The sequence below is a fragment of the Elephas maximus genome, chromosome 18 (genome assembly GCF_024166365.1).
Source record: "Elephas maximus indicus isolate mEleMax1 chromosome 18, mEleMax1 primary haplotype, whole genome shotgun sequence".
NCBI classification, from domain to species: Eukaryota; Metazoa; Chordata; class Mammalia; order Proboscidea; family Elephantidae; genus Elephas; species Elephas maximus.
In genome coordinates this window covers 14,878,395-14,894,429 of record NC_064836.1, presented here as the reverse complement: position 1 = coordinate 14,894,429, position 16,035 = coordinate 14,878,395, and the positions used below count along the sequence as shown (strand labels likewise).

The following is a 16,035-nucleotide window of genomic DNA, read 5'->3' as shown; positions in this document are numbered from 1 at the left end:
AGTTGGAGTTGACTTGATGGCACACTGGGTTTTCCTTTTTTTATTGTGGTGAAAATATTCACAACAAAATATATAGCAACTCAACGGTCTCTACATGTACAATTCAATGACAGTGATTACATTCTTCGAGTTGTACAACCATTCTTGCTATCCTTTACCAAATATTCCACCACCATTAACGCAAACTCAATGCCCCCTAAGCAAACACTCTCCCTTTCCCCCCTCCCACCCCTGGTACCGATGAATAATCTTTGGTTTCTATGTATTTGCTTATATTTCATGTGAGTGAGATCATACAATGTCTGTCCTTCTGGGACTTACTTATTTTACCCAGCACGGCGGGGTCAGGGTTCATCTGTGCTGTAGCATGCTGCAGGATGTGGTTTCTCTTTATGGCTGAGTAGTGTTCCATTGTGTGTATAGACCACGTCTTCTTTGTCCATTTGTGCGTTGATGGACATTTCGGTTGTCTCCACCTTTTGGCTGCTGTGACGAGTGTTGCAGTGAACGTTGGTACACAGGTTTCTGTTTTCAAGGCTCATCCGTCGCATCTGGTTTTTCATAGCTTTTAGGATCCTCGGTACAAGTTGAATGAATAAAGTTAGATGAAACCCCCCAAAAGGAATAAAGCTTATTCAAACTTAAAATAAATAAAGAGATGGAACAAATATAGTCAATATACTCAGGTTATACTCAGGTAGTGTGTATACCGGTGCCTGTTATATGAGTTTTGTATTGTCTGTGTGTTTGAAATAGGAAATAAATTCTTTAGTTAATAACAAAAAATTTTCTACCAAAAGAAGATGTGTGCTCTAGAAAATGCACAAATAGGACAGTAAAGTACAGAATCGATATTTAAGGACAGACTGCTGCTCTCGTCACGTGGTCCTAGCCTCTCCTCCGTCTATTGTTCTCCTGTGCATCACTACAGGAACATATTGCTCCCCGCAACTTGGATGTTTCTGTTAATTCCAGGAACAAAAGGGAACCTTAAAGTTTGTACTGTGAAATACTAGACTACCTGATACACCACAAGCTTTCCTCAGTCCTCAGATTATATGACTTTTTCTAGAATAAAAAATAATATCTTTTGAACAAGGCATTGGAAACAAATAAATTCCTCTTGACATGTTCTTTCTGTTTGCTAGAGGCCGGAGGCTGCCACCAGGAAACCCAAAGCCCTAGACTGCTACGGCCTGGATCGTAAGGCTTCCAAAGAGCTAAGGTAATGGTGCTCTTAGTGGGTGAGGAGACTGAGGTAATTGTATCATGGGACTCCTGGGAAGAATTGTTATTCAGATTTCTGTGATGGGTTTGAGCCTGAAATGAGTCTGTGGAGAAAGGTGAAAGATTCGTAATACCTCATATTTTCAAAGCTGGCAGTCTCTAGTTCAGTGCTCATACTCAGAATGAAGGAAACAGGCCAGGGAGGTTGAGGGGCATGCCAAAAGTCATGAAGAGCTGAGACTAGAACCTGAGTTTCCCGATTTGTAGTCAGTTGGATTCCTATTTATGTCTTGGAAGATGGGGAAAGAGTGAGAAAAAAAAGAGTAAGCAGTTGAAATAAAATCTCAAGACAGGCCACTTTATTAGTCAGAAAAAACGCTTTCTAGAAAGTTCCCCAACTTCTGAATAAACTTTGGCAGATTTTACAGGATTAGATTAGTTGGAACATACTGCCCTCACTGAAAAATTTCAGAAAATACCCTCTTGCCCTTTTAAATGCAAAACAAACAGGTTTCAATATCACTTGCCACCTCCCCCCCGGGATGGCAGCCACCTCCCCCCTGGATGGCAGGCTCTTTGGGCAGTGCTTACACTGTGAGGAGAGAGGTGAGGACCGGCCCCCTCCCCGTGTGCTGCTGCCCCCATCCAGCAGGGACCAGGGGGACTGACAGCAAGGACAGAGTGGTGCACAGATGGCTGGTATCAATGAATGCATGATTTGTGGGATTTTAGAGATTCCTCACTGCCAGCAGTACCCTGTGAATATCATTTGTTGGCATTCACACAGGTTTTAAATGCATTGTTGCTGTTAGCTGCCCCGAGACAGCCCCCAACTCACGGTGACCCCATGCACACGGCAGATCAAAACCCTGTCCAGTCCTGTGCTGTCCCCATGACCAGTTTTGGATTGGACCCTTGTGATCCGTAGGGTTTTCACTGGCTGATTTTTAAAAATAGGCCACCAGGTCTTTCTTCCTAGTCTACCTTAGTCTGGAAGCTCTGCCAAAACCTGCTCAGCACCATAGCAACACACAAGCCTCCAGTGACAGACTGCACGTGAGGTTCCCTGGCCGGGAATTGAACCTGGGTCTCTGGCATGGAGGGTGAGAATTCTACCACTGAAACACCATCAATCGCTGCCTCATTTTAAATGAGTAGAAGGCTCCTTCTAAAGCCCCACCATTAATGCTCCTGGGGGCCTCAAGACCCACACATTTTAAGGGGATGCTCAGATAGTAAAAAACCAAAAAAACCAAACCCATTGCTGTCAAGTCAATTTCGACTCCCAGCAGCCCCGTAGGACAGCGTAGAACTGCCCCATAGGGTTTCCAAGGCTATAAATCTTTATGGAAGCAGGCTGCCACATCTTTCTCCTACAGAGCAGCTGGTGGTTTTGAACAGCCAACCTTTCGGTTAGCAGACAAGCACTTAACCACTAAACCACCAGGGCTCCTACCAAACCTGTTGCCATTGAATCCGACTCATAGCAACCCAACAGGACAGAGTAGAGCTGCCCCACAGCGTTTCCAAGGCTGTAATCTTTATGGGAGCAGACTGCCATATCTCCCTCCCACAGAGCAGCTGGCGATTCAAACCAGTGACCTTTCAGTTAGCAGCCGAGCGCTTAACCGTGAAGCCACCAGGGCTCCTTGCTGAGGCAGTAGCTGGTCACAATTCACTAATCCCACTAATGTGTTCACAGGTGTGCTACAAGATCATCCAAAACCAGAGTCAGAGAAGAGAGCGTAACCAAAGAGAAAGACTGCTTTAAAAGCCAGAACCTGGAGGGGCTTCCGGTGGCCATTACATTTGCTGTGCTTGCCATCTTCATCATTGTGGTTTTTATCTACATAACTGTGGAAAGAAAGCCACTCTTTGGTTAAATACATTAGGAGAAGCATTGAGCAGGTGCCTGGTACTGCTCCAAGCCTCCCACTTCAGGAAAGAACCCACAGGCTACTCTGAGAGGAGGCCAGCCATAGCCATGACACCTTCCTTGCATGGTGGGTGCAGCTCTCACAGGTCTGTACCTGGGCTCAGCAAGAGGTGGAAGGAACAAGTGGGACACCCAGGCACCTGAGTCAAAGCGCATGACAGGAAATTCCCACGTCATGCCAGCCATCATTAAAGGTGCTTCCAAGTTTGAGCAAACTTCTGAAAAGGAAGCTGTGCTTAGTGTTTTGTTTTGTTTTTTAAACTGTGGTGATAAGCTATTGTTATTAGCTGCCATTGAATTAGCCTCCGACTCATGGTGACCCCATGTGTTACAAAGTAGAACTGCTCCAGACGGTTTTCTTAACTGTAGTCTTTACAGAAGCAATTCGCCAGGCCTTTCTTCTGCAGAGCTGCTGGGTGGGTTTAAACAGCCAAGCTTTAGGTTAGCAGCTGATCATAAACCACCTCTGTCACACAGGCTCCGTGAGAAACCATAGATCACATTTTTTTTACCCTTCAAACTGTATAGCCAACTATAGGAAAGCCTAAACCAACCAAATTGCCATTGAGTCGATTTTGACTCATATAGACACTATAGAACAGAGTAGAACTGCCCCATAGAGCTTCCGAGGAGCACCTGGGAGATTTGAACTGCCGCCCTGTGGTTAGCAGCCTTAGCACTTAACCACTACGCCACCAGGGTTTCCGAGGAAAGTCTACAACAGATAATTAACCAAAGAGGAATGTGTATGGTTTAGCAAACACAAAGGCATGTCCAACATTTTCAGTAATGAAAGGAAAACAACTGAGAACAAGATGCATTTTCACCTTCGAAATTTGGCAAGGTTTCAAAAAGTTAAGACCTGATGAGGGAGTGTAATTGACCATGGCCTCTGGGGTCAGGCAGGCCTGGCTAGGCCCCTGGCTTCTCCATTTATTGGCTCTGTGACATTGGGTGAGTTGGTCGCCCTATCTGAGCCTCAGTTTTAATTTCTAAAAATGGGGAAAGAATAGAGGTATCAGGGTAATAAAGAATTTGAAGAAATGATGTCTATGAACCACTTTAGTGTGGTCCATACCTGACTTGCGGTAAGCAATAAACACTTAAGCGATGTGGCACTTTAGCACAGTATGTCTACTTCTGGGAGGAACTAATCACAAATAAGGAAAAGTCTTAGGTACCGAGAAGTTTACCATAGCAGTTTTTATAGTAGCCAAAATGCACAACCAATCCAAACTTTCCATGACAAGGAAATAATTTCATAAATTGTAGTATAGCCTCCTGAAGGACAATTATGCAATAATTTAAAATGTTAACAATGAGTTTATTGTAGCGTTATTGTTGTCGTTAGCTGGGTAGGGATGGCCCCTGACCCATGGCAATCTCATGCACAAAGGAACGAAACACGGCCCAGTCCTGCACCATCCCATTATCGGTTGCGGATTGAACCACTGTGATCCATAGGATTTTTATAGAAAATGCTTATTTTGAAATTTTGTGTAAGAGGTTTATTAAGACATAATTCACATGTCATACAATTTACCTACTTGGAGTATATCATTCGTATTCAGGGGTGTGCCACCATCACTACAGTCAATTTTAGGACATTTCCATCATTCCAAAAAGAACTGAAAACCACTCATTGCTGTCAAGTCAATTCCAACTTGTAGTGACCCTGTAGGACAGAGTAGAACTGCCCCTTAGGGTTTTCAAGGCTGTAAATCTTTATGGAAGCAAGCTGCAACATCTTTCTCCTGCAGAATGGCTTGTGGGTTCCAACCGCCGACCTTTTGGTTAGCAACAGAGCACCTTAACCACTGCACCACCAGGGCTGTTTCATTCCAAAAAAAACCCTAAAATACTTATTTTTTAATGGTAAACAAAAAAGGGTACTAATTTGTTAGTATCTCATTATCATAACTGCATAAACAACAAAATCTCACTGGTGAGACTGATTTTTTTCTTTATTTCTACTTTTTCATACTTTTAAAGATTTCTATAGGCAATGTGTATTAACTTGCTAATGAGAGAAAATAAATTTTAATTTTTAAAAGTCATATACTGTATTACCAATGCATTTGGATGCAAGGAACATAAAATTCCAGTCAGGTCAGCTTAAACAAATAGGGGTTTGTTTGCATGTCATAAAAAGAAGTCTGGAGCTTAAGAGATCTTCAACCAAATGTAATGCATGGATTCTGATTCCAGTAAACCAACCATAAAAAAATACAATCAAGGAAATTCAGAACTAACTAGGTATTTGGTGATGTTAAACCAGTTGCCATCGAGTCGATTCCGACTCATAGCGACCCTATAGGACAGAGTAGAACTGCTCCGTGGTGATGTTAGGAGATGCTTAATGTTACAGGGCTGCAGCAGCTATTCTGTGACCATGAGGTAAAACGTACAAGGGAAAGACTGAGAGTCAGGAGATACTAAAATCTTTGAACTGCTGAATTTGTTCATTAGCATTTAAGGCAGGATTTCAGCCTCCTCTCATTGCCAACCATGTGGTAAGTGGGTGAGTGAGCTTTAGCAGGCTCTATATTAGACAGGGAGCCCTGGTGGTGCAGGTTGCTAACAAAAATGTCAGCAGCTCAAATCCATCAGCTGCTTCTTGGAAGCCCTATGGGGCAGTTCTACTCTGTCCTATAGGGTCACTATGAGCTGGAATTGACTTGATGGCAACTTCATGATTTTTTTTTTTTAAAGACAGACAAGGGAGAAAGGGGATTGGGTATAGGAATATAAGGAGCCAACCTACAGTGATGGCCACATGTACTTCAAAAGAAAACTTCTATGCTTAATAAAATCAAGCTGATTAAAAAATAAAAACTTTCCTAGAAAAGCTTCTTCGGCATTTCCAATTTTCACCAATTCTTATAAATCAGATCCTAGAATGGGAGTTTAAAGACACCATACAAGATGTCTAGTGATCTAACCATATAAGGTTTGGGCCCCAGACCAGCAGAGTCAGCACCTCAAGCCCCACCCTAGACCTACAGAGTCAGAAGCTACATTTTCACGAGATCCCCAGGCAATTTAAGCTGGAGAAGCAAGGCTGCAGACCATCCCTGAGAGATACTTACGTAGAGGGAGTCCTAGCTCAGGCCTAAGCCAGGCTGACCCTAAGATTCAGGCCAGAGGACCAGTGGGCAGTTCCATCAGGAGTCCGTGCACTGGAGACTAGTCCCCATTGGGAAAAATGTGTCTTAAAGGAAAAGACCCAAGGCATCCAAGTTTGGTCTGAGGCAATATTTCACTACTCATCCACTCAATAACTTATTTAACATGTCCTGGGCACTGGTGATAAGATGACAAATAAGATACAGTCCCTGTCCCCAAGGAACACAGAGTCTGGTAGGGGAGTGGAGAAGTAAACAGACACTATACTGCTCAGTGACATCATTTGTGGTAGGGCAGGGTGTCCTGGGAGCACTTGAGGGCAGTTTCTCAGACATTGGGAGTGGACGTGGGTGGCAAAGGATGAGCGGGACTCAGTCAAAAGAAGGAGGAGAAAAGGAAAGGGAAGGAAAATTCTTCCAGACTGCGGGAACCACAGATAGAATGAAGCAGTGGTGAGCGATGAGGCTGGGAAAGAAGGCAGATTCAGACCGTGTTGGGCCTTAGGGACCATGTTACAAAGTTTGGAATTTAATCACGAGGTCAATGCATGAGGAAAGGAATTCTTCTAAGAGCTAAGCAAAACCTGCCACACTCTCCTCCCCTCAAGGAGCCCTGGTGGCACAACGATTAAGTGCTTGGGTGGTAACCAAAACGTTGGCGGTTCGAACCCACCCAGTGGCTCCATGGGAGAAAGACCTGGCCATCTGCTCCAGTGAAGATTAAAACACCAAAACCCAAACCCATTTCCACTGAGTCCATTCCGTCCCATAGCGACCCTATGCGACAGAGGAGAACTGCCCTTTCCAGGCTGTAATCTCTACGGAAGCAGACTGCCACATCTTTCTGCTTCAGAGCAGCAGGGCAGTTTCAAACCATCGACCTTTCTGTTAGCAGCTGAGTGCTTAACCATTGTGCTACCAGGACTCCTTTCTGTAAAGATTACAGCCTAGAAAACCCTATGAACAGTTCTGCTGTGTCACATGGGGTTGTTATGAGTTGAAATCAACTTGATGGCACCTAGCAACAGCAACCCCACCGCCACCCCCCTCCCCGCCCCCGCACTGTCTCCCGTACCAGTTTTCATAGACTCATGCCTGAGAGAGAGATTTATCTCAAGGAAATGACTCATGCAGTGTAGAGGTCCCAAGTCTGGGGGTCAGGTGCCATGCTGGAAGCTTCTTCTGACTCATGTAGCTGCGAGGGTGACAAACCCAAGATTCACGGGTTAGACGGTAGGCTGCTGGCTCCGACTTTGAAGGCTGACAAATTCAAGATCAGCAGGTAAGACAGCGCTTCTGGCCCAAGTCCCAAGAACTGGAGGTCAGATGCTGACAAGCTCAATGTAGGATCCCGAGCAGAGCAAAAGCCAGCTAGCTTTGCCAGAAAGTCCACTTGTATCGGATGCAGGCCTCACTCCAAGGAAACTCCCTTTCAACTGATTGGGAGCTCACAGCAGATCCCATCATGGAGGTGATCACATTATATCAGATCTCTTCATGGAAGCGATTGCATCATTATACAGCTACCAAACTTCCTCCTACCGCCAGACCTCTGAGAATCGTGGCCCAGCCAGCTGACACACAACCTAACCATCACAGAGGATAAAACCGGAGAAGCAGTTTGCCGAAAGCCCGGAGGGACGTTGGGAGTGCAGGCTGTCCTCAGTGTGCTGGGCCCTGGCAGCGTCAGGAGAGGGTGGTCCCCGCATTTGTGGAGGCGGCACACTTTGACATCACCCTTGCGCATGCATGCCCCCAACAAGGGCAGCAAACGCAGCAATACCCACGGAGCGAGAGCAGAGAGGAGATAGAAACCCGGAGGCTACTTGACACTGAGACAACTGCTGGTGCACAGACGTGAGGCACCTTCGTGGGCTCCCAGGGAGAAGGAGGCATTGCTCCAGTTGTCTGGCACAACTAAGGGAGAAAACCAAAAAACTGTGGCCATCACTCTGACTCATAGCGGCCCTAAAGCGACCCTATAAGGGAGAAGGGGGGTGGTTAAAGCCCTATGCTTACAGAGCTCTAGGAACATATTTGCCCTATTTTTGAACATCTGTGATGTGACCAAGTGTTTCATGATGGCCTCCTTAAGGCTCACTTCCCCTGGTATTTTAGGGAAAGCGAGTGTGGGTGTGTGGGGGTGGCGCTGGCTGACGCGGGACCACTGTCCTTCACAGACGGGAAACTTCTGCCACCCAGCTGAGCACCACTCCACACATCACAACAACACAAGCTGTGGGTTTGTCTGAAATCTTAGACATAATGAGGAAATGAAAACGTGAGGAGGACAGAACCTTAACACTGGACGCTAAACAAATCATCAACATCCTGGAAAATTGAACATTGACCCCGTCAAAGGGGCTCGTGCCTCGCAGTTCCGAGTCTTGCTTCCATGTCTCACGTTTTGCCCTCCTTTCCTCAAGGCAGCACCTTTAAACCTTGAGAGCGATTTTCCACCTTGTTTGGAGAAAATCCCACCCTCCACCACAGGGGGGTTTCAGCTTCCCCCAAATCCCGTCCTCTTGAAAGTGTCTCCGCAGCGTTGACGTATGCTGTTTCCCTGCGGTCTTATGGTATCCTGTGGGCCACTCCTGAGCAGGACACACACATACCCTCCTGAGGACATGGTGCTGGGCCCAGACACAATGCTGCCTGAATCCATGCTGAAGAATCTGTTAAAAAAAACCCAAACCCATTGCAGTTGAGTCGATTCCAACTCATAATGACCCTATAAGTACACAGTAGAACTGCCCCATAGGGTTTCCAAAGGGCAGCTGGTGGATTCCAACTGCCGACTTTTTGGTTAGCAGCCAAACGCTTAGCCACTGCACCAGCAGGGCCCCATGTGCTAAGGAGGAGAAGCCCCTTTATCCCAAAACAACACAATGCACCAAGATTCCCCCTCCTCCTACTGGGGATAGGTTTGTTTTGTTTTACACTACTGTGTTTTTTTCTGCTGCTTCTGCTTCTAAAGCACACCTGAGGACCTGGAACATAAGAACTGGGCCCAATTTGAGGCCTTTCCAAACAATAGAGTCATCCATCTACCCACTCCTGCCCCACCTTTAGCTACACAAGGCCCCAGAAGAAACTATGACATTGAGCGTTTTTTGACCTTGGGCCAATCAAATTCCTAGGCGGGGCTCCCTCCCTCACTAGTCTCAGTAATAGGAGGGGGATCAGTATAAGATTTATTCTCATGTTGTCAGGAGCAAACTCCCATCTATCAAGATGTTTTATTTTCCAGTTCCACCTACTTGTCTGCCTCCCCTACAAATCTCAGAGCTTCTTGGGTCAGAGACTGTATCTTAATCATCTGTGGATCTCCTCAAAGGGAAGGCTTCTTTCCTTCCAGATGGATCCCATCTCACCATCAAGCAGTTTCCATCCCAAAAACACATCTGAAACCACAAAAGCAATACCCCAGATTTTGCCTGTTATTGACACCCGCGAAAAGAAGTCCCTAAAATGAGCAAACTGCTGTTGAGAGGCGCTCCCTGTCAACCTCGTTATGTGCTGTTTATCTTTCTCACAGGCTGTCATTCCTGGGGCATCGGGAGTGCTCATTCCTATAAATGTCACCATTTACCTCGGGGTGAGACCTGTCACGGAGAGAGAGAGCATTCTCCATCTGATTACCAGTTAAGTGGAGAGCTGGTTGGTGAGACAGAATCCAGCTAATTGCATGTCACACGGGTGTGTTGAATTTCTCCAGCTTGTGTTCCACATATGGGCAGCAAGGCCCATTCCATCACATGCATGCTGTTTAAGTCTTTACCCAGCCAACAGTCAGCTTGGCAGATGGGAGACGTTCTTAAAGGCTCTATTTCTGTTTTTTCGACATTTAAAGAAACACTGTGCTACCACCCCTTAAAATGAGTGGTTAAGTACCGAGTTATTTTCATCGCCACAGTGGTAAATAAAGAAGCGCTAGACTACACCGTACATATCTATCATAATGGATAAGAATTCTTATCTGCAAGAAAACACATTCCTGATGTGGGAAAAGGTTGTCTTTAATTGCTTTTTATTTTTCCACCCCCACCCCAGCCAAGAAAAGCTTTGTTGAATAGAGTCACATGAAGGGGCTGATCTTTGGAGAAAAATTAAACTACTCTTTCCTGAAGCAAGAACTTATCTAGAGACTAAAATAAGAAACAGCCTAACCCACTTGGCATTTGATTCTGAGGAAGATTCCCCCATAAAAACCTGGATGGAAGAAAAGGAAAGGGAAGCCAATTAGCTTGTGTCAAGCCATGCAAACTTGTACCAAGAGGAACAAACCTGTAACAGAAGAAATGAACCTGTGAGGAGGGTATGCAGGGCATGGCTTCCTGGTTATGCTCCTGCTCCTTTCTAGTTCATTTGGCAAAGTCAGTGAGTGAAGAGCAGGAAAAAAATTGTGGAAGTGTCGCAGTTAGGCGCTGACAGCATTGTGACAACGCACTCTTCCGTGTCACAGGACCTCATTCACTGGAAAATGACGGCCCCTGGGAACACTCTGTGCAGGCAGTAACCTAAACACACCCCTCCTAATGAATCAATCTCTCCAGAGCCAGGAGGCTGCTATTCTCGGGATACCACAGATGCCGCTAAGGACTTCTCTCACTTCCTGGCAACAAGAGAATGTGTGACAGCTACTGTTCCTAGAGATCCATTGTTAAAACCTGTCTTTGGAGTTCCAGAATCACCTAAAAAACATGGGAGGCAACAGGACGAGTTTGTCCTTTTGTTGGTTGCAACTGGGGGGTTTTGGCCCTTAGGAGAAGAATGGTTATTAACGTCCATTACTATTCTGAGTAGAAAAAAACAGCTGCGGTTGAGTCACTTCTGACTTGCGTGTCAGAGTAGAACTATGCTTCATAGTGTTTTCAATGGTTGGTTTTTCAGAAGTAGATTGCCAGGCTTTTCTTCTGAGACATCTCTGGGTGGATTCAAACCTCCAACCCTTCGGTTAGCAGCCTAGAATATTAACTGTTTGCACCACCTCAGCTCTTTCCCTTTCACAAGACTGACGCTGGGCAATCCTGCCAACTCCTCAGTTGGTGAAACAAGGAGAAGGGCGATGCGTATAAATTTGCCACGTGCATAAATAAGGACGGTTCTGCTGCTATGAAGAACATGTCTTTCCCAGGTATACTACTGGAGCAATAAAACCTTGTCTAAGATGGGCAATGTAGGGGAAAGTTCTCAGAGCAGGGGATCGGGGGACCAGGGGAGCCAGATTCCAATCCCAACTCTGCCCTTGGCTACTTGTAGGAATCGAGGGCTTTCCTGGGACCTCAGTTTCCCCATCTGTAAAATGTGCACCAGAATTCTATGAATCAGAAACTAAGCAACTATTCACAGCATTTGATCACAGTGTCAGGGCTCTCATCCTGGGGCCTTGCAAGTCGTGTGTACATGAACGAGCCAGCCCAGTAACTTGCAGAGTGCGCATTGTGCCAGAGGGGGCAGCAGCTCCCCAGCTCAGCCAATAGTTGCTGTGTGTGAATGTGGGTTGAATTTTCAAGAGAAGTAAAAATACTGGATACTTATGTGAAAGCTCTGAATTCTTCAGGTTGGCAACTGATTAAAAAAAAATTTTTTAAGTGTGTGACAAACAAAGTACATCTGCAGTGTGGAGTCTGTTGCAGGCCTCTAGCCTTCTACCTCTATGTAGAGAGCCAAACTTTACCATCTGGCTTCCTTTTCCTCCTTCCTTGCCATCTTCCCACCCCATACTTTTCCCTCAAAAACAGGTTGTAATCAAGACAAACTGTACCTGGATAAGTCCTTCGACTTCCCACTTTGGGTGTCAATGGGAAACCCAACCAGAACATGCCAGAACAGGCAAGCTATCCCCTACCTGTAACCAACCAGGTAGGATGGCATCAGCAGCGCAGCTGTACCTTCTAACAGAGCCCATCAGAGATCTCAGGTTCTTATGGGCATTCCTCTAGCCCCAAACTCACTTTCACTCCAAGAATTTCATTCATTCTTACCATTATTTTCTTGGCTGCCCTAAAGGTTGTTGTTAGCTGCCATCGAGTTGGCTCTGACTCATGGCGACCTTATGCACGACAGAACAAAATGTTGCCCAGTTCTGTGCCACCTTCGAGCCTTGGTAGGTTTGAATCCATTGCTGTGGCTTTTGTGTCGGTCCATCGCCCTGAGGGTTTCCCTTGTTTTTGCTGACCCTCTATAGCTCTTCACTCCCCCACCAATTTTGATGCCTTCAACGTCTTTCTTTGACTTCTCTTTTAAAACCAGTCGACTTTCTTACCATTGCTGATGTCCGTTCTCACTACCACACTCAGAAGTCGGACAGTATCGTGCGTCTTGCTGGATTTCTGACAAATGTGGAAAATCCATCCCAGAACATGAGATGAAGCGGTTAGTTGTGGCCATGCAGATAGTATCTCACTTATGGCCCCAATACTGCAACTTGGCAAAAGAACATAGGCAGCGTTTGCACTTGCTAGCAGCTTTATTTAAAGGAGGGACGTTGCTTGCAAAAGTAGGCCATTTGGAGAGGTGAAGGGGACACATCACTAACATCTGCCAGTCTTATGCCAAATGTGGCAGCGAAAAGGAGAGATATGGGCATTTCTTCAGGCTAGGCTTTCTGCAGTGAATTCTCAGTGACAGCACGGATGTCTCCTGCTTGTACGAAGCCATCAGAACGGGTCTTTTTGATGTAATATGCTCTCCCAAAGCCAGGAAGCAGAAGTCCTGGCTGGATCAACAGATCTGAATTGTCGCAACCCCTGCTGGTGACGGGGAGGGTGCAGCCCCGTATTCCGTGAGACTTTCTCCTGGGCTCTACGGCTTGAAAAGTTCTGTATCCCAATGTGGCCTGATGATGCCTCATTCAGAGAGCAGTTTTTTCCGGATCACTGTGGTTTGTCTCTTTGCGAGATGTGGCGATTTTTACCCTCAGTATCACTCTGTTCACCATCCCTTTGTCAGTTTGTCCTACTGGGGTGGCTTACATGTTGCTTTGATGCTGGAAGCTCTGCCAGTGATATTTCAAATACCAGCAGGGTCACTCATGGTGGACAGGTTTCTACATAGCTTCCAGACTAAGACAGACTAGGAAGAAAGGCCTAGCAATCGACTTCCAAAAATGAGCCAATGAAAACTCTATGGATCACAACAAAACATTGCTTTTTTGGACATGTCATCAGGTGAGACAAATCACTGGAGGGGGCGACAACTTTGGTGAAGTAGAGGGCCAGCAAGGGCGAGGGAGACCCCCGGTCAGGTGGACTGGCACAATAGCTGTAACAACAGCTTCTGACATCACAGCTACCATGGTGATGGCACAGTATTGGGCAGTGTTTTGTTTTGTTGTACATAAGGTCTTTAGGAACTGGTGTCAACTTGATGGCAGCTTTGTATCTATCATCTATATATCATTCTGATGAAATTTATTGAGGGCCTACTGTGTGCCAGGTGCTGTGCTAGCAGCTAGGGTATAATGACAAGTAAGACACTGTCCCTTCCCTCAAGAAGCCCATGACCTAGTGGGGGACACAGAACACAAACAAATTTTTATAAGTTGTCCCGAGTGTTTGGGTGCCCTGCCCAGATCCCCTTCTCTGGACCAGTGTACCACCTTTGCTGCGTGGGTTGGCTGCTAAAGGCTCGTGGCTGCCCCTCTCCTCCTGGGAGTTGCCCTCAGCTGACGGGGGCCCCTCTCCTGGTAAGTCATACTCATCCCTGGGCAGCCCATAGACAATGGCTAACAGATATGAAGAAAGAAAAGGCCAGCCCCTTGGCTTAAGGTGAGGAGAGCATTTATACTCCAAGGACCCTACTCACCCACCCATCCACCATGAATCAGGCCAGGGCTAGATTTTACCTGAGACATGGCTTTCTTTGGCTCTATCCCTTTATTTATTTGGCTTCAGCCCCTCACAGTTCTTTCTGAAGTGCATTCCTGCAATATGTATGTGCCACAAATCCCTGTTTCAGGCTTTACTTCTAGGAAACCTGACCTATGGCAGTGTTATGGGCGCAATATTGGTAGAAACCTTCCTGAAATGTTATGTCGTTCTTTGCCTTTTTAAGCAAAGAATCTTGACCATAATTTTACATGTTTTGAATGAGGTCATTGACTTAGATAATCTCACTGCCAGCTCTTAGGTGTCTTTGATTTTATAACCATGAGCATCACTTTGCAGAAGGTGAGGAAGCAGAGACAGACTTGGATTCAAACTCGGACCAAACCACCTAACAGCTGTGTGTCCTTGCAAGTTGCTTGGTCTTGCTGAGCTGCAGTTCCTTCACCTTCAGAATGGTGAAGTGATAACTATTTCATAGGGTTGTTATGAGGATTAAATGAAATAATCTGTACAAAAACACATAGTGCAGTAAAATAATTACCCAATAATAAATCATAGCTGTCATCAATATTAATGCTATTTTACCACCACATTGAAACAGGGAAGTCGTAGGGGACTCTAGAGGCCTATGAGGAGTCCCTGGGTGGTACAAACGGTTAAACTCTTGGCTACCAACCGAAAAGTTGGTGGTTCAAATCCACCCAGAGGCACCTTAGAAGAAAGGCCTGGTGACCTACTTCTGAAGGTCACAGCCATTGAAAGCCCTATGGGGAAGTCCTGCTCTGCATACATGGGGTTGCCATGAGTTGGAATGAACTCTACGGCAACTGGCTTGGTTTTGGCGTTAGAGGCCTATTAAATAGCTTGCCCGTACACCAAACACGGAGTGCTCCTAGACAGCTGTGCTTTCTGAGTGGTTGGTTTTGTTTGTTTTTTCCTCTGCTTTCAGGCTGCCAGCTCTCTTGAACAGTTCTTCCCTGCATTTGAATTTTCTGATTAATCTGCTGCAGGTTGGAGAAACCTCTAACCAGACTGATTAGAATTGATTTGGGGATAATTAAATCTCTTGGTCTAGTCTGTCTTGCAGCATGATAAGTTGTGGGTGTGTAGCTGTCAACTAGATGGTGAACTCTTAGGGCACAAGGACCATTGATTAATCATCAATCAATCTCTAACACCCAGCCCAGTGCCAGCAGACAGTAAAGACCCAATAAATGTTAGCTAGAGGGCAATTTTTTGGAATACGATTTTATAAGGATCGAAAATAGAGTATAAGTAAAAAAATCCTCAAAATGAGGGTCTAAACACCTGCTGCATAAGTCAGGTGCCTAAAGTTTCCTTCTGGATTGTTGAGGCTTTCTAGGGTAAGGGATTTTGTGATCAAAATACGTATTAATATACGTGTGGCTTTTGAAACGAGGGGAAAAGCCCAACCCCATTGCCATTGAGTCAATTCTGACTCCTGGCGACACCATGTGTTACATAGTAGAACTGTTCCATAGGGTTTTCTTGGCTGTGATCTTTATGGAAGCAGATTGCCAGGACTTTCTTCCACAGTGCTGCTGGATGGGTTCAAACTACCAACCTTTAGCTTAGCACCCATTGCCACCAAGTCGATTCTGACTCCTAACGACCCTATAGGACAGAGTAGCACTGCCCCACAGGGTTTCCCGAGGCTGTGATCTTTACGGAAGCAGATCGAGTACAAACCATTTGCACCACCCAGGTACCGGAAAGGAGAAAAGGGAGGATGGATTTTACCTTTCATTTATGTTAATATGAGGACTAAAACTCACAATTACAATCCTGCTTTTCTTTTCCACCATCCCCATGATGGGCAGAGTGTCTTAATATTAAGTGTTTTGCAAACAATACAAGAACCCATGTGGGGTGTTTGTCACCTGTAGCTCCTAAT

At 45.7% G+C, this 16,035-nt stretch overlaps 1 protein-coding gene across 1 annotated transcript in view; it reads left to right on the top strand.

Annotated features, from left to right (window-relative positions):
- The window catches only part of LEMD1 (LEM domain containing 1), a 53,549-nt gene extending 50,439 nt beyond the window's left edge, over positions 1-3,110 (top strand). The window contains exons 3-4 of the mRNA XM_049858478.1: positions 1,149-1,225; positions 2,930-3,110. Of these exons, the coding sequence (XP_049714435.1) occupies positions 1,149-1,225; positions 2,930-3,110 (258 nt within the window). The remainder of the gene's footprint in view (positions 1-1,148; positions 1,226-2,929) is intronic.
- Positions 3,111-16,035: the final 12,925 nt, after the last annotated feature.